The sequence below is a fragment of the Pipra filicauda genome, unplaced genomic scaffold, assembly GCF_003945595.2.
Source record: "Pipra filicauda isolate LSUMZ 115617 unplaced genomic scaffold, ASM394559v2 scaffold9_size5747161_pilon, whole genome shotgun sequence".
Lineage (NCBI taxonomy): Eukaryota > Metazoa > Chordata > Aves > Passeriformes > Pipridae > Pipra > Pipra filicauda.
The window spans coordinates 1,518,062-1,535,325 of record NW_024105198.1 but is presented as its reverse complement, the minus strand read 5'-3'; the positions used below and the strand labels follow the sequence as shown (position 1 = coordinate 1,535,325).

General features: G+C 47.7%; 2 protein-coding genes across 4 annotated transcripts; one reads left to right on the top strand and one right to left on the bottom strand.

Moving 5' to 3' along the window:
• Window positions 1-32: 32 nt before the first annotated feature.
• Window positions 33-6,679, bottom strand: RBM41 (RNA binding motif protein 41). Of its 2 annotated transcripts, XM_027725188.2 has the most exons (7): window positions 6,536-6,679; window positions 5,672-5,788; window positions 5,368-5,560; window positions 3,011-3,215; window positions 1,310-1,686; window positions 615-762; window positions 33-366 (listed from the first exon to the last, which is right to left on the bottom strand). In XM_027725188.2, exons 1-7 carry the CDS (start codon window positions 6,541-6,543, stop codon window positions 209-211), a joined length of 1,206 nt encoding a protein of 401 aa, XP_027580989.2. In that variant the 5' UTR covers window positions 6,544-6,679; the 3' UTR covers window positions 33-208. The 2 variants fall into 2 exon arrangements, with proteins under 2 accessions (XP_027580989.2, XP_027580984.2); XM_027725183.2 differs by lacking the exon at window positions 6,536-6,679 and having other exon boundaries at window positions 5,672-5,871.
• On the top strand, window positions 6,670-17,253 carry DNAAF6 (dynein axonemal assembly factor 6). Of its 2 annotated transcripts, none has more exons than XM_039378126.1 (7): window positions 6,670-6,937; window positions 8,654-8,759; window positions 10,459-10,525; window positions 11,300-11,405; window positions 13,245-13,341; window positions 14,135-14,220; window positions 16,473-17,253. In XM_039378126.1, the coding sequence occupies exons 2-7, from the start codon at window positions 8,667-8,669 to the stop codon at window positions 16,606-16,608; spliced, it is 585 nt and encodes a 194-aa protein (XP_039234060.1). In that variant the 5' UTR covers window positions 6,670-6,937; window positions 8,654-8,666; the 3' UTR covers window positions 16,609-17,253. The 2 variants fall into 2 exon arrangements, with proteins under 2 accessions (XP_039234060.1, XP_027581240.1); XM_027725439.2 differs by lacking the exon at window positions 6,670-6,937 and adding an exon at window positions 7,988-8,230.
• Window positions 17,254-17,264: the final 11 nt, after the last annotated feature.

Below are 17,264 nucleotides of genomic sequence, written 5' to 3'. Positions count from 1 at the left end.
AGGCTGAGGAACAAGAGGAAAAAGCCTCCTGTGGAACAAGAGGAAAAAGCCAGTCCACCCCAACAGTGTAAAGGCAGTGCCCATCTCTCTCCCTTCCCCACCCTGAGATTAATGGACCTGCACATTCCAACAGTCCTTCGCTGTCCCAGGTACAACCAAGGAGTTCCCATGGCTCACTGAACTCCACAAGGCTCCTGGTTATCCACCCTCACGTGGCAGGGGGGTTCTCTGCAGCAGAGGAGCTGGGGATGGCAGCGTCAGCCTTTGGCAAATGCTTCTTGCTTTTCCCAAATTCAATCACCAGTGGCTTCCCCTGCAGGTTGTACCCGTTCAGCAGCTGCAGGGCACTCTGGGCAGACTCAGTATCTACAAGACAGAACACAGTGGGCACAGGTCACCCAGCACATGCTGGCACAGCATCACCTCTGCTCTGATAAATCCTCTTCCAATCTAGGGAAAAGACTATGATGTGAGAGGGAGAGGAGGGAGTGAATTCTCCTCCTTCTCCTTGGAGAGCAGGCTGGGCAGCAGCCCAGTGGCCTGGGGGAAGATGTGGCACCTTTGGGGGTCGGGGAAGAACTGAGAGGCACAAGGGAAGCAACACAGCAACTCACCAGGGAAGGTGATGAAGGCCTGATCCCTCATCCGCCCGCTGAGGAGGCGGAACTGGATCAGTGGGCTGTCCTCCTTCTGGAACCGGGCAAACAAGGACACCAGGTCCTTCATCGTCACCCGAGGGCCCAGGTTCTTCAAATACAGCACCTGATCCAGGGACACAGAGGGTCATCCCTTGCCATGCAAAGACACCTTTCAGCCTGGTCCCAAGTCCGTGCAGATCAAGGGTGTGAACTAGTTCAGCCCCTCTGCCACCCCAGAGCCCTCACACCCGCATTCTAACGATGATGTTTGGAAGATGGGTGGGTGCACAGAAAAAGGCAGCTCTGAACTCAAGGCATCCCTGTGCTTACCTGCACCGAGTGCCGACAGTTTCAGTTACTTTTAAAATGCAGCAAGCTTCAGCTATCAGTTAAGCACAGCTGGCTTCAGCCAGGTCCAAAGAGAGAGCACATCTTAGCTGGTGACTCGCTGGGGCCAGGAAGGCTGGGCTGAGAAGCACAACTCTCTGCCAGGCCTGTGACCTCCCAGTACAGCCCAAGGTCCCCTTCCCTCCCAGAGTGCAGGCTTCTCTCCCTTGGTCTGGAGGATCAGCCAAGCAACCTCCAGGCAACAGCAGAGGAGCCTTCTCTTGTTGACACAGCTTCAGGGCGTGCTAGTGAGCCAGAACAAATCCTGGTCCATCTCAGCTTACCTTGCTGGGCTCCCCTGGATGGTAGGACGAGAACCTGGGTATCTTCCGGAGTTCTTCCTCTGAGAGGCGGTTCTTGAGGATCTCCTCTTCTGGGACAAACTCTACAGGCTCCTTGATAATCACTGGCCCTGGAGAGGACTGGTGGGGCTTTGTTGCAGGAACGCTGGGACTTGCTGCCTGTTCTGCTTGCTCTTCCTGGTCTGGAGGTGACGAGTCCCCGGTCACAGGCCCCTGCAGGGCCAGGGAAGGGCACAAGCAGGGGTCACTCTTAGCAGGCTGGACTTTTTCAGGGCACTTCTTGCTCAGCAGCTCTTGGTAAACGCTCTCCAGATGAACCATGGGGTCCTTTTCATCTGTTCCCTTCTTCTGAGTGTCATCTAATTCATAACAGAGAAACATGGTAACGTGACTACCACCAAGAACCTGGGAAACACAGTGTCTGCAGGAAGAGACACGGAGAGGAGAAACCCTGCCTCAGCCCAGCCTCTGAGCACCTGTCAACCAGGCCCTGCAGGTTGTTTAAAACAAGAAGAGCAGCCCCAGCAGCCAGCAAGTGCTGGTCTCCCAGCTCAGGATGAACCTGCAGAGAGCAGCAGCTCCACCATTGCTATGTGCAGAGGTCATTTCTTCCAGAGGTGTCCTCACCAGCTTATCTGCCGACACATTTCAGCACATTCCAGTGACTCCTTCGATACACCTTCCTCCTCCTGCGTGCATGGCCAGGATGTGCCATGCTGCCTTTCTACACCTCTACATGCAATAGAAACTTTTTGCTTCCAGAGACATCAGATTAAGCTCCTGGGTGTAAAGAAGGTCCATGGCATGGACTGATCAGTGATCTCTTATGATTCACTTAATGGAAATGAGGACAAAGGTGAGAGGGGTATCTCCCAGCCCACAAACCTCAGCCTTGCTGCCTCTTGGTTTTGCTAAATGCCACAACAGTGACACCCAAGGAGGGAATAGGGGTCAGAGGATTCTGGGTCAGCTGGACATTACAGTTTGAGCAGCTTATCCCACTTATCAAAGGGATGTTTTGGGAGCTAAGGGTAGAGACGTTCCCCCTCACCTTCTACTGAACACTGTTACATACAAAAATCAGCCTGGGCTTGAGCTTCATGCCCACGTGTTCTCCAGCTAAAGCAGCCTGGAGCAGCTTTTGCCATCTCTGCACAACACTTGAGTCTTTGTCTAGAAAAGTCACATTAAGCCACAGGTTTAGGGACACCACCACTAGGGCAGAAAGTGCTGTCGTCCCGTGGACACAGTACAGGGAATCCACAACTGGATCCAATTCCACTTCAGAGAGGAGCCTTTAACAAGTCATTCCTACTCTCACCTGCTCTGTGCCTTTGCTTCCTTCCCCCCCTAGTTAGACTGCAGTTTTCAGATCTTTAGGCTTTACCAAAGCACAACTCCAGCCCCTCTTCCACACCCCGAGCTGGGCTCTGCAGTATGTGCAGCACATCCATGAGACCCATGCTCCCCAAAAAGATGCATTTTACAAGGCTCTATATTAAACCCTTTGGAGAACCAACTCTCTCTCTTCTCCTGTAAGAGAGGAAAATATCCCCTCCCACACAGGACCAAAACAGAACCACATCTTCAGGGACAGAAGGCCAGACAGAGACGTGTTGGACTCCCACACAGCCTGGCTCTCCGTGCTGGAGCCGAGGCAGGAAGAGCCCTGAGCCCCCAGACCTTCGTGGTAGAGTGCCCGGAGGAAGGAGTGGCGGTCTGTTCCCTGGAAAAGGGCATTCTCAATCTCCATCTCCCTCCGGCTCAGCTGCTTGCTGCCAGCAAACCTCTGCGGCAGAGCCAGGATGCGCTGACGCTCTTCCATCTTCTCCTGGATGGCATGGAGCCGGTCCTGCGTGGCCTCTGGGGCCGCCCCCAGCCCAGAGCCCTGGAAGACAAGCACAGCTTTGCTCAGGAACTGGCCTCCTCCTCAGAGGCTCGGCCAGCAGCCAAACTTCACACCCCCCAGCCCTGCAGTGGGTGCAACCAGGAACCACCCCCAGAGAGCAGGGCACCAACAGGTCCTGTTACTGCAACCACTCAGAAAGCTCAGGTCTTGAGAGAAGTGGAGAAACAGCCCCTTCCTCCTGACCTTTCTGTGCTGCTCCCGGGCCTGACTCCCTCTGTCCCTGCAGTCCTTGCCTCTGACAGGTACAGCCATTTTACAGAGCCACCTTCAGTAACTGCACAAACCCCTTTGGCAATTCCTTCCCCATTCCTACAGCACTCCCCAACTCAAGTTTCCATCAAGCTTTTTATTTTATGACCTTTTATTCTACGACCTCCTCACTGAGAGAACATTATTTGCTGGAAAGTGGACCCCAAGCTGCCATTTGGCACCTGAGGGTAGATTTATGCTGAGGACTAAGCCCTGACCAGCATCACTCAAGCCAACTTCCAGGAACCACACAGTGAGTGCAGCACAGACCTCACCTGGCTGCACATGAGCATCCCTGGATAACTAAACCTCATTGCACGGGGCCAGGCCAAAAGCACAGCTGCTGAAAGAGCATTTCTGTTCCTCCATCCACCTTGATCAGAATCCAGGCAACACACTTCTATGGGATGGATTTTCTTTTTCAAATTCAGTTTGAGAATTACTGTGGCAGATCCTTCTGCCTCAGGCAAGAAACCAGGCTTTCTCCCTGCACTTAGCACAACCTAACAAAGACTTTCCCAAGGTACCTCTGCCCCACATCTGCATGGCTTCCATTCACCATTTCACAGCTTCCCTGAGGCACAAAAGCCTGTTTACATGGAAAAGCAATTCCCGGAAATCATTTGTAGTACTTTGTTTTCAAAAAAGCTGCCACTTAGCAGCTGAAAATAACAGAAATCTGCACTCAGTACTTTGCCAAGAGCTCCCCGGGCAATCTGAAGTTCTCTCTGTCTCAGCTGACATTCCTCATCATTCTTGGTGGAATCTTTCATTCAGGGCCTCCATGTACAAAGCTGCACATCACCACCTGACTTGGGCTTTCTCTCTCTCACAATATTCTTCTTCTCTCACAAGTGGTAGAAGACATACCCTAATGTCACTGGTTCCCTCTGTCAGAGTAGTGTTTTCCATGCTAATCTTTATTTCTAACCATCCCAGAATTGATTGCATACTAAATGTAACAACTGGTACTGTTGACAATAATTTTCATTTTTGAACTAACACCACCCCTCTCTAAACCAGGCTTTAATCAGGCCCCAGGAGGGCTGGGTTTCATTTAAACACCAAAGCAAACAATGACTTCAGCTGAAGGGAGGCTGACTACCAGAAACACCTTTCTACCACACACAGCTATCACTCAGGAAGACGAGGCAGAGGGAATCCAAGGGTCAGCCCAAGTCCTGGTTTGCACCTTCTAGTTTACCAAACTGAGAGCAGCACACTCCAGTGCACCTGACACAGGACAACCCCAAAAGCCCCTTGTCTCAGGAATGTGAAAGAAAAGGGTAAAGGTGGGGGAAGGGGATAAACCTGCTTTGGCACTGCTCTGCTGCAAACAGCACCCAGAGAGGAGTCTGGCCTTGCCATCGCACGCTGGGTTTGAAAGCCCTGCACTGCTATTTTCACAGGGCTGTTCCAAGGCCCTTGAAGCACCTGCAAGCCCCTAAGGAGAACACACAAAATCCTCCCTTACAGACAGCTATCCCAAGCCAGTGATGGGATCCAGGGATGTATCAGGATACTGAAAGGAGGAGGTTGAGGCGCTTCGAAATGTTTCCTCCTTCTTCTCTTCCAGCCTTTAAGTCCTACTTACACAGGTATAAGCAGGTGAAATTATTTGCTTGAGATTATCAAAGCAGAAGCAGGAATATAGTCAGGTCCTGCTGTGTTCTAAAGGACCCACTCCTCACTCCACTGTGGCTTTTAACATAGACCACTGCAGCAAAGAAAACACGCCAGAAGAAATGTGGGATCATGCTGGATATAAGCAGTAGCCATTCTTTACCAGAGGGCTTACAAAGGACTGGAATTTTCTACCTGGGTGCTGCAGGGTTAGAGAGAGGGATCCAACCACACTCACACGACAGCAGAGCATGCCCACCTTCCTTGTTGAAGTCCGGTTCTTCCAGAGCAGAATCTCCGAGTCGGAGAGCCCCAGCTCCCGGAGAGAGGAAGTTTCTTTGTTGCTCTCCTCCAGGGCCTGGAACTGTGACAAGGTCAAAGCCCCCGCAGCCTCCTCCCCAAAAGGCTTGTAAAAAGCTGCAGGGGCAAAGCATCTTCGCTTCGACTTGCACCTGTGACCCAAAGCAACACGACGGCACAAACAGCTCAGCACTGACAAACTGGGGGGACAGGAAGGGGCTGGACTCCCTCCCCAGCCACACCCGGAGCAGACCAGGACTTACTGCTCGATGGAGACAGTGGTATCAAGCTGCTGCTGAAGGAGGGTCTTCAGCTGCCTCTCCCCTTCTGTCTCCAAGTCTTCCAGGAGAAGCTCATCACTGGACAGGCTGCTGTTGACCCTGAGGCACACAAGCCCAGCACAGAGGTGGTCAGTAAGGCAATGGGGAGAACACTGCTCAAAGCACATCCCCCCTACAACCTCTCTACCTCTTCGGCTGTTTTAATGGGAATTAAAGCACAACACAGAGCCAAAACTACTCGACTAAAGCTCCCACTAATGTTACTTGAAAAGCCAACAGACCGGGGACTACTCTGAGAACATTAAAGTACCCTAGGGACTCTTAGGGTGTTTTTATTTCGGTAGAGGTTTTATTATTATTATTATTATTATTATTATTTCGGTAGAGCTTTATTATTATTGTTGTTGTTGTTGTTATTATTTGGGGGTTTCTTGTTTTCTTCTTTTAGATCACATGCAATAATTTTTATTGCCGGACAAGTGCTTTGCATCACTCTCTAAAACGGGCACTGTCAGCTTCAAAAGGAGCCGCGAAAGAAAGAAAACCGCGAGGGCGAAGGGAAGCTCTGAATTCCGGCAGCGCTCCATGGAAAGCTCAAGCTCCCTTTTCCCCTTCCCACCGCATCCCCCGCCTTGTCCGGCGGTCAGACCCGGCTGTGACAGCGGGGCCGTGCCGGGCTCAGCCCCCCCGTGCCGGGGCAGCTCCAGGCGCGGGGGCCGCCCCGCAAAGGCGGCTGTCGGTGACCCCCCGGCGGAGGGGCCGAGGCCGGACGGGCAGTCTGGGACCCCGGAGGTGCAGTCTGGGACCCCGGAGGTGCAGTCTGGGACCCCAGGGACCCCCCCTCACCTGCGCATGGCCCCGGCGCTCCCCGCGATCCCGCCGATCCCGGGACTCCAAGCCCCGGCAGCGCCCGCGGCCGCGCGCGGAGCGCCGGGAGCCGCGGCCCGGAAGGAATAGGAGAACTCTATTTCTGGGAGAAACAGGGACTTTGCCCCGGCATGCCCGAATGAAGGAGCGCTGTAACCTCAGAGAGGTCAGGTGAGGGGTGTAACGCGAACAAGCGGGGTGCGAACTGAGCGCTGTGTGACCCAGACGAGATAAAGAACAAACGTGACGGGTTTGGGCGGTGGAACGCTGTGACGCTGTGCCTGCTCCAGAACCGAGGTCAAGACGACGAAGAAGACCCGGAAGGACCAAAAAAAAAAGGACTTCGAATAAGGGTGCGGCTGTGTAAACCAAACTGATGAGGTAAGCGAGAATATCTAATGAACGTGTAAACAGTACGTGTAATAAAAAGCCCTATCTACCTGTCATCTGGCACCTTCGATTACAGGAGCTATCCTCCGAACCTCCAGCGTGCTGAATAAAGAATGCTCTCTTCAACACCTACAAAGTGGTGTTTAGAAGTTTGTTTCTGCTGCTTTTCGGTGTCAGGACCAGCCGGGAGAGCCACGCACCCGTTTAACCCCTGCTGCTGCCAGTAACTGCGGTGAGCAGTGCCTTCCCCTCCTTCAGGGACACTGCTAGGCAAGGCAGGTGTGGTGCAGCAGAGGAAAGTAAATATAACATTTGCACCCCTTTGGTAATTTGCAGAACAGCTCGAAGTGCAAAGAATTGAGCATCAGGGCACCTCTGCTAAGTATGTGACCGTTCACCTCCCTCGATTAGTAAAAATAGTTTGGAATGTGCATTACAGTCACACTCGTGGTCCCTCTGGATGGTATCCCTTCCCTCCAGTGTGTGACCACAGGACACAGGTGGTGTCATCTGCAAAGTGGCTGAGGGTGCCCTCAGTCCCACTGTCCCTGTCACCAGCACAGCTGATAAACAGTGCCAGTCCCAACCCTGAGGACAGCACTCATCACTGCTCCCCACTGGGGCATCAAGCCCTTAAACACAACTCTCCAATCCCCCATCCACAGAGGGGTCCATCCATCACATCCACGTCTCAACAGTTCAGAGACAAGGATGTCACCCAGGACGGTGTCAAATGCCTGGCACAAGTCCAGGTAGATGACAGCAGTTGCCCCTCCCTCATCCACGTTGACTGGTTATCAACGTGAAAGGCAGCAGCACGGCCACACACAGAAACTCCGGGCACACCGCGGGGGTCTCGCTGCCTCTGGAGAAGGTGAACCCTCCCGGGCGGACACGGCCCGCCCCGCCCCTGCCCGCTCTCGGCGGCCATTGGTCAGTCTCGCTGCCACTCACGGTCCCGCTGCTCCGATTGGCTCGCCGGGCGGCGCGGCGCGGGGCGTTGCTATGGGGACGAGGACGCGCGTGAGGGGCCCGGCGCTGAGGGGCCGTGGCCGCCCGGCAGCGGGGCCGCGGGGACGAAGGGTTTTCCTCGGGGGTTCGGGTCCGCTCGCCCTCCGCCGGGACCGCAGCTGGGTCGGTCCGAAGCCTGGCGGTTGGGCAGAGATCCTTCGGGGAGTTTTGCCGGGTTACGTGTGACGCGGTGTCTGCTGTAAGGCCCGAGCCGTGCTGGCAACCAGAGCCAGCGGAGCAAAAGAGTCCGTGCTGTGGGCGCGGAGAGAAGAGGTTGGTTGTTCTTTCCTCGGGTTCGCTGAACCCGAAGGAAAGGCACGAAGCTGAGTCAGGGCAGGTTTAGGTTGGATCTCAGGAAAAGGTTCTTCCCCCAGAGGGTGGTTGGGCACTGACCAGGCTCCCCAGGGCAGTGGGCACAGCCCCAAGGCTGCCAGAGCTCCAGGAGGGTTTGGACAATGCTCCCAGGCCCATGGTGGGAGTCTTGGGGTGTCCTGTGCAGGGCCAGGACTCGGACTCGATGATCCTCATGAGTCCCTTCCAACTCAACCCATTCTATGATTCTGTGTTCCATTATATGTTTTTTGTCATCACACAAAGTTATCCTTCCAGGACACACAGCTGAGAAAATGTGCTTTACAGACTGTACAAAACACACCTGGTTTTCTCGTTATCTGTCACTTGTTTTTTCCTGCATAGGTGAGCAGTGGGTATGGATATGGACAGTGTTTCTTCAGGCTCTTCCCTGCAGTGCCTTGCCAAATTACTCCGTGATGCTCAAGAAGAGGAGGAGGAGGAGGATGTGGTGAGAATAAGAATTCATAAGAATTGCTGCTTCTTTTACATACTGTACCATAGCCTAACCTCGTTAACCGAGGAAAAGCAAATCTCTCCTTCCCCAGAGTGTGTAAAAAGAGAATGAAAACTCTAGAAGGTTTTGGACTGACTGGAATAGCTGGAAGATACTTTTAGAGTAACAAGCTCTTGAGGGAGAGAATAAGGAAGATGCCCCAGGAAAGCAAGGACAGATTGTGAGCACAAAATATGAAGGAGGTTTAATTTTTCAGCCTGAAGGAAATGAGAACACCTAGCTGAAAGAGCCTGAGAAACTTTAGGCTTCTCCCTACTTTTCCCTGAAGCCTGCTGGAGATGAAGGCAATTACAGCTAAATACTTCATATGATGGGAAAAAAGTTGCTGCTCAACTTCTGAGTAAAGACTAAAATATCCAGAGGCAACTGAGTGTACTAATTGTGTTTGTCAGGCATTGAAGAATTGCAGAGAAAATTGATCACTGAAGTGCAATAGATATTTTGGTGGTTGTAGAATAGTGAAAGGTGAATAATCATTCTAAGATGAATAATCTGAATGGATAATGAGAGAAATATCTCTCCATTCTTCTGTAGCAATTCATCTCAGGAGAAGATGAGGAACACAGCTTTTGGAAAAACTGCATTGTTCCTGCAGCAATGCCTGTGTGCTGGGGAGAAATATTCCCAGGAGCCCCACAGGTGCCAATGATGTGAAAGGCCTCTGTGAAGGCTCAAAACTTTGCCAAGTTTCTTGGAATTTTGAACAAATCATGTTATGACATGGATGACAAAAATGGCAAATGCCTCAGTGCTCTTCCAAATCACTCCTCAACAAAGAGACAGCTGGCTGACCCAGCAGTTGTGCCCCAGGGCACAACTTGGAAATGGGAGTAATATTTGGGATAAAGGGGGTGCATGTCCCTTGAAATTTCCTTTTAGTAGGGTATAGATGTTGTCCTTCACACTCCAACTACCCTCCAGCTGTTTGATGCCTGCCTTTTAAAACTACCATTATTGCTGTACATCTCTGCAGTAAACATCCTGATTCTAAAAGTATTTGTTTACATCTTATTAATAAAATGAATGGCACTTCAGAGACAGAAATGGAAAATTGCCACGAGGGATGTCAATTAAGTCTGAGTCAATCTGGGTAAATTGAAATCTTTATTTTGATTTAATTTAATGCTCTGTGCATATGAGGCACTTTTATCGAACCAAGGAATCTTCATATATAGAGAAATGCCTCACATTGGCCTATTAGCACTAAATTGATTCATAATTAGAGGAAAATATTGTTGCCTTATATGATCTCTACTGTCAAAAGGAATCCAAATGCTGTGATGGGGTTTTCATGTAGAACCCTTGGTTTCCTGTAATATTTTCATGGCAGGCAAAGCATGAAAATTTTGCCAGAATGCCATGGAAACTAAAACTCAAAAAGCACATCTGTCTGTATAACTGGGCTTCTGGAGTCCTGCTTAAGCCCAGTGTGTCAAGGTCACTTTCTGCTGTGTGAGAGTGAAGAAAAAAATATTCAGTGGTTCAGTCATGAAACTCTGGGATAATGTTTTGTGGATTCCAGCAGGGATTTGTTTGACCTCAAATACAGATAGCATTTTATATTTACTGACATTATGGTTATAACTGAGCTTGGCTCCACCAGAATTGGTTGATCCATTTGCCTTTTTTGCAGTCACGCTGCAGTTCTGTCGGTGCCATGACTCCTGGGAGTATTGGACCAGTAAAGAAAGAGACCACTGGTAAGGAGGAGTGTTTGTGTATTTTAGCATTCAGTCCTGTGTCAGCAGACTTAAACAGCTGTAGTAAGTTACCACTGAAGGGTTTGCTTCAGTAAGAGTGGTCATCGACCTTTGAGATGGACTTTGCACCACATTTTTACAGTTACACTTTAAATTATCCTTTTCCTGAAAGCTTAACTGTAAAATATGCAAAGAGAAGCAGAAAGGGTTCTAAAAACCTCCGAGTTTAAAATTTACCACCTTACTAGAAAAAATACTTTTCCATGCAGGACAGGCATAAATCATACTATTCTGCCCATAAACTTTCTTCAGCACTTTAATTAATGGGGAAAAATGGACTTCTGTGTGAGGAGAAGGTCCTCTTGTGAATCTCTGCTCACTGAAAAAATCTCATGTCAGGGGGCTTGGGGGAGATTAGTATTTTGTCCTTTTACACTTTATCCATTTTGAAGCATTTGATGTTTCGTGCCCAAAAGGAGGATTTCTTGGACCTAGAGGTTGTGTAAAGGAGATTTAAGTGAAAGGAAAACATCCTCCCTCTGCCAATCCTCATTCATAAGATACTGAGGTAAAGGAGACTGTAATTACTAGAACGCTTTTAATGCAAAGATTTTTCTAAAACCCAGAAATATTTTTTCCTAGGCTTTAGAAATGGCTTTTCTATTCTTTTTTTTTTTTTTTAATTGTAGAACAATATTATAAGTTTTCAACAAACCTAGAGGAACAGAGACATTTCAAAAAGGTGACAGTGGGATTTTTCCTCATCCCATACAGGTACTTTTCAAATGAAATCTGAAAACAGGAAAACTATTTGGAATACAGAGGAGGTCCCAGAAGGATCTGAGTTTGATGATACCTGGGACCCCAGGGAACAGCCAGAGTAAGTGAGCTGAGACTGCCTGCATGGGCTTTACACAGCCTTAAATTTAATGAGATTTAAGCAGCATCCACTGCACTGGGGTGGCACAGCCTTCTGAAGAGCTCGTGTTGCAGAGGAAGAAAGGAAGGATATCAGTGTTGCATCTAAAGCAACATGTGAGGAGTGGTTTTAATGCTTCTCTTCAAACCTTCTGATCTCGTAACAGAAACATGGTGTTGATTTTTCCCATCATAAGTTTACGTGCAGCGTCAGTTACTTGTATAAAGTGGGATCAGGAGAGGAAGTAGGTCAGCAAAATGATTTACTAGCTTGAAAATATGCCATTTATGTGAAATACTTGCTTTTTTCCTGCTGCAACCAAGATGGATCCATTTTTTCACACTCATAAATTCATAAAGTACTCCAACTTGTATTTGCATTTCAAAGATTTAAGCTCTGTAGAGACAAATAGTACTGCAGGAAGGAAAGCTGTATGCAGGCAGTTTTGAGCTTTTAAATTCTGTCATCTTGGTCTGTCAAAGGGACAACCTAAAACCAGAGCTTTTTCTCTTGCTTGTAGAAAAACAGTAACAAAAATGTTCTTGAAATGGATACAATCAGGCATGTCATTTGTAGTTTGTAGAGGTCAGGAAGCCCTCAGGGTCAAGGCATAAAGCAGCTTTTGCATTTGTAATTGTTGTGTTCCAATGCCATATCCTGGGGTGTATAATGCTGGAGCAGATGGACTGTAGCCTGTGAAGCTGCACATTGTACACTGGTTTGTAGGCCAAAATCCTCCTTTTTCTCTGCATGTGAGTCATGGTGTGAGGTGTTTGGTTTCCTGATCTAAACCCAGGAGACACACCTGAACTTGGACTCAGCATTTCTCACAATGATTTGGCATTCACCCTTGCACACAGTTGTTCTTGAGGTGGTCACCTGTGAGGTGACCTCACACCTTTTTGTGTTAGGGGCACAACAGAAGCTTTTCCCGTGCCTTTTTCTGACCCTTCCCCTCCCCAGTGCTTCTCTAGCCTCAAACATTTGTGACTCGTTGCACAGATGAAGAGAGCATATAAGTCTTTATAACAGTTCATCAAATGAAGTAGGGCAAATGTCCCACAAGGAAAACAGATGGCTACAGCAGTGCATCCAGAGCTATGAGACACTTTTGTCATCGATTTGGGAATTATTACATTTGCAGATGCCCACTGGAGATGTGAAAGACTTTCCATACACTCTTTCTAACAGCTTAGACAAGTGATCCACCCCACTTATTTTGTTGAATTTAGTAGGAGTAACATATGTTATAAATACAAATTTAGTTTGTATTTCCTCATTCATTAATTATCAAGAGCAAGGAAGTTTGTGATTGTACATTTTGTAGATGTGAAGGGGAAGAAAATAAATGTTGGCTGAATGCAAAACAATTGCAATCTGACTGAAGAGTGTTGTGCTCAGGCTGCAAGAATATGTTGAAGGGCAGAACAGATCACAGGTGGTAATTGTGACATCCCCCTTTTCAAATCCATTTCCCAAGAGTTTGTGGTGTTTGCCTAGTTGATAAGTGTTGTATTCACTTAGGATGTGTTTCCCGATCCCACAAAGGCTGGTTAGGGAAGTAGAGGCAGCATGGAGAGTGCCTTGGAAGGTGGAGTGAAAGATATTCACCTGTCTTCTGACTCCCTCAGTCACGGCTGTGAACAGAAACCCAGTGCAGATGGATTGAAGCCTTGAAGGGAGACTGAAAAGGAGGAGAGACAACATGATGGAGATATTTACAGTCCTCTGAAAATGACAACCTCCTTTAGTCTCCCGCCCCTTCTCCAGTGTTCTTAGGCAATGACTTCTCTTTCTCAGGTATGAGATTTTATTCAAACAGTCTGTGGGAACAGAGGATGTCTTCTTTGGGATGACAGGGAAGGACCCCTCCACCGCCTGCTGTGAGGATATAGTGGTGAGCTGAGCCTGGATCTTCAGTCCCTTCTTTTTGCTCTTTTTCTGCCTTTTTCCCTCTTCCCAACTGCTTGAGGGACAGACTGTAAACACCAAACTGTGCTTCTGCCTTTGGCCTCCTGTAGCATTTTCTTGTAGTTCTTCAAGCATTTGTGGATGATATTTACACTTGCTAACCTGGGAACTTGTGTATCTCCTTATGAACCAAGTGTACTCCAGGGAATCTGTGCAAATGCATGTGCCACCTATGGACTTAAGGGAAATAGAATGTAGCTCTAAGTGGAAGTTTCCCCTTGGATACAATTTTGGAGGGGAGAGGGGCTGGGAAGGAGATTGTTTTCATCTGCCTGCATTTTTCACAAGGTATATATATAGGTTAGCAGAATGCTACAATACTGACAGTCCTTAAAGTTACAGGAGTCAGATCCTGTCCCATCATTATATAATCAGATACCTCCTTGGTTTTTGAACTTCAGGATGGGTGGAACTGCTGTGTTATTTTTCTAGCAGAAGCAAACTTTCCCTGCAATACACAAAGCCCGAGGCTTTTGCTAGATATAGAATATCTCTCAAGCACATTAGCAGCTCAGGATTTTTAAGAAAATAGGATGTCAATAGACATCACTAAGCTATTGAAAGCAATGATTATCACCCTCATATATTCTGTGATACAAATTACCTACTCAAAATGTTGCTCTTTGACACTAGCATCAAAATTTTCATGAAGATGAGATCTTTTATGGCTTGTAGGGCTACATATGTAATCAAAGCTTTGCCTCTACCCATCGTTTCAGATTAAAATCAAGCTGCCAGAGACAAAGTACTCAGACATCACATTAGATATCCAGGACAAGGTTCTTGACCTTCGAACTCCCAAAAAGTAAGTGTAACACAATTGATAGAAGTGCAGGACAGTTAATACCTTGTTTGAAATGAGGTTTAAGCAAGCCTTCAAGTAAAGGCTGTCTGGAAAGAGATGGGGATCAGATTTATTAATTGCACATGAGAAACAGATACAGACAAAAGCAACCATAGGTGTGCACTGTGCTGGCTTTGAGTCTCTGATGCTGCCAAGTAAAAAAACAGCTTTAAGACAGATTTTGGCTACTTAAACAACAAGGCCTCAAGGGCCCAAAACATCTGGCAAAAAGCTGCCCAGGTTCTTGAAGGACATCTTGTCTAGTATTTCTAAACAGTAATTTGTGCCAATACGTGACTGAAGGTGGAAAAAAATGTGCAGATACATTTTCAGAAGCTGAAAGCCAAATTATGGACATATCCAGGCATGGATGCAGAGATGAAAAAATTACAAGTTTTCCCCAAAGATATTTCCTTTGAGTTCTTTTTATGGGGTTATTTCAAGCCTACGAAGATAATCCACTGACTGTTGGACTTTTCAGCCTTCCTCTGTCTTTCCCTCAGTGTACAATTGTCCTGCCTGAGATTGCCAGATAATTCCCATGTCTGTTTTGCTTGAAGTCCTTTTTCAGAAAGAGTGCTGTCATAAGAAAGCTAAATCCTCTCTGGACTGACTTGCTGTATTGAAAGGGATGTGGGAAGATCTATATGTGAATAGCTTTCTGCAAATAAATTCAAGGTGCAGGCCATGGATTAAGGCCAAAATAAGTTTTGTCTCTAGTAGAGTACTATAGAAAAGCCATTTTTCTCACAGCTAAAGCCAGGCAAAGTCAGTTACCCCGTGCTTGGTTTTAACCCAAAGATGCAACAGAGGCAGAAGAAAGTTTGGAAGAGCTAGTTCTGAAGTGGAAAACTGGGAGGAATAATTGTTCAGCTAATGACTTGCAGAACCTATGGGCAGTAAAAAAGGTGGCTTAATGCAATACTGCAGATGTAGGAAAACCTCAGCATCCTTTTCCTTTTGCAATTCTATCTTTTTGGTGACTCAGATCTGCCATTACCTTCTCAGTACCCAGCTGTCTCTAGTCACAAGCCTGGCAAATAAAAAGTTCACCGTAAAGCTAATGGTTGCTTGGGTACAGCCTGAACCAGTGCTGCTTTCACAAATATAAGTGCAAGCCTTCTCAGTATGAAAGAAACAACCAAGATTTCAAGTTCTATGTGCTGAAAAACACTGTTCTCTCACAGATGGGTAGGAAGACTCAAAGGAACTGCTCCCAACTCTGTAGTCCTGGGGCTGCTTCTAAGCCAAGCAGATTTTAAGGACTTCTTCAAATAATAGGAAATGTCTTCCTTTAATAGTTGTGCTGCAAAGGTGTTTTTACTGTACCTCCTTCAGCCATGGCTCCTACAAGACAGCTGAAAAGGTCTGAAAAAGAATCAACAAAGCTTAAACCCCAATTTGAAGAAACCCTCATCTATGCTACCATGTTATTTTATTTTGCTGGGTTTTGTAGAGTTTGCCTGGGCAGATCTCTTGATTCTACAGTGTCCTGGATTCTCTTTGCACTGTCAATAGAGTGGAGATCCAAGACTGGCCCATCATTCATATGTTAGTATATAACCCTGGGATAAGAGGGGAAAGAGTTCAGACTCTGCATGAGCAAGTAAGTTTGAACTGTCATCAGTGAGAAGAGCTGAATGAATCTAGACTGAGACATCCTTGGGAAGAGAGAAACCTGGAGGCTTGTCAGCCATTCCAGGGAATGTGTCTGACATAGTATTGGACTGTGGAATAGTTCCTGAGCCCGAGACCCAGCCTTTCTTTTTTGTATAATGTCCCTGAGCCACAGGCAGAGGGGGATCACTGAATTAATCTCCAGTGTAGTTTAAAATCCCAGCACCTTCATCAGCACAAGTCCATTCCCATCCCTGGACTGTGCTTTACAGTGCATTATCAGTGCAGTTCCTCCTTCCCCTGCATTTAAAATGCAGCACTGTGCAAATGCAAGAGCAGTGGAGAGAGCCTGCAATCCATCACTGGAAACCACTGTCACAGCCACAGCCAAAGGGAAGGAATAGTGTTGGAAATGTTTCAGGGACCATGTAGTTGTGCAGCAGGCACTGCAGGAACCCCACAACCTGTCACGGGAACGAGATATCCTGGAACATTCTCCGGGATACTGACTGGAGAATTGCAGCAGTAACTTGCAATGACATCTCAGTTGCTCACCTGGTCTGAGACACTGAAAGTCACTGTGTCTTCTTTTACAGGAAGCTGCTGCTGCACCTCCCCTACCCTGTGAACAGCAAGGAGGGTAGAGCTCGTTTTCTCTCTGAAGAGGAGATCTTGGAAGTCACCTTGAGAGTATCAAGGCAGTTTGATTTCATAAATTTTTCTGACGGATAGAGAGATAGAGAAAGTTTGAAAAAACTAATCTTCTGGTGTGAAGTCTCCTTGAAACCCAACTTGTCATGAGTAGATTGTTTCCCTTGAACAGTCCAGGGGGAATATCTCTGGAGAAAGGAGTCAGGAGGGACACGGCACCCACAGGTACTAAAAGCTGAGCCGGTCTGGTTCTCGTGCTGCTCTGGTTAACTTTCTGCTTCCTTCAGTCTGATACAGGCTCTGTGAATCAGACAGTGGGAGATTACAGTTCTGTCAGCCAGAGAAAGCCTTTTGTGTGGTTGTGGCTGAGAGGTAGCACAGTGAGTGTCTGGTCAATGAGTCCAGTGCTCAGCTACTGTTTCAAGACTTTCAAGTGTTAATATCCTTGCTTGGTCCCCAGTGCTGTGGCTGGGGCCAGTTCAGAATCTCCTTTTACCCTTGGTGAGAAGATCATCAAAGCTCTTCAGGGATCCAAATCCACATCTGAGGCTCCTTTACCCTGGCAGAACAAGTTAACCAACTACAGTTGGATTGTTGAACGTCTCAGCTCTTTAGAACAATTTTTGACAATGTTCAGTGTCTTCCATTCACCTGCTGTCCCTCCAGCTATTTTTCTGATCTTTCTTGATTAATAAAATAATATGTTCTAAGGAAGAGTTCCAGTTACCTCTGACTCT

Coding starts and splice junctions, on each gene's coding strand:
- DNAAF6 (XM_039378126.1), top strand. CDS start 8,667: ATGGATATGGACAGTGTTTCTTCAGGCTCTTCCCTGCAGTGCCTTGCC. Junction 10,526..11,299: donor AGTAAAGAAAGAGACCACTG/GTAAGGAGGAGT, acceptor CATCCCATACAG/GTACTTTTCAAATGAAATCT. Junction 14,221..16,472: donor GACCTTCGAACTCCCAAAAA/GTAAGTGTAACA, acceptor CTTCTTTTACAG/GAAGCTGCTGCTGCACCTCC.
- RBM41 (XM_027725183.2), bottom strand. CDS start 5,856: ATGTGCTTTGAGCAGTGTTCTCCCCATTGCCTTACTGACCACCTCTGT. Junction 3,216..5,367: donor ACCGGACTTCAACAAGGAAG/GTGGGCATGCTC, acceptor CTTGTCTTCCAG/GGCTCTGGGCTGGGGGCGGC. Junction 763..1,309: donor ATCCAGGGGAGCCCAGCAAG/GTAAGCTGAGAT, acceptor TCCCTGGATCAG/GTGCTGTATTTGAAGAACCT.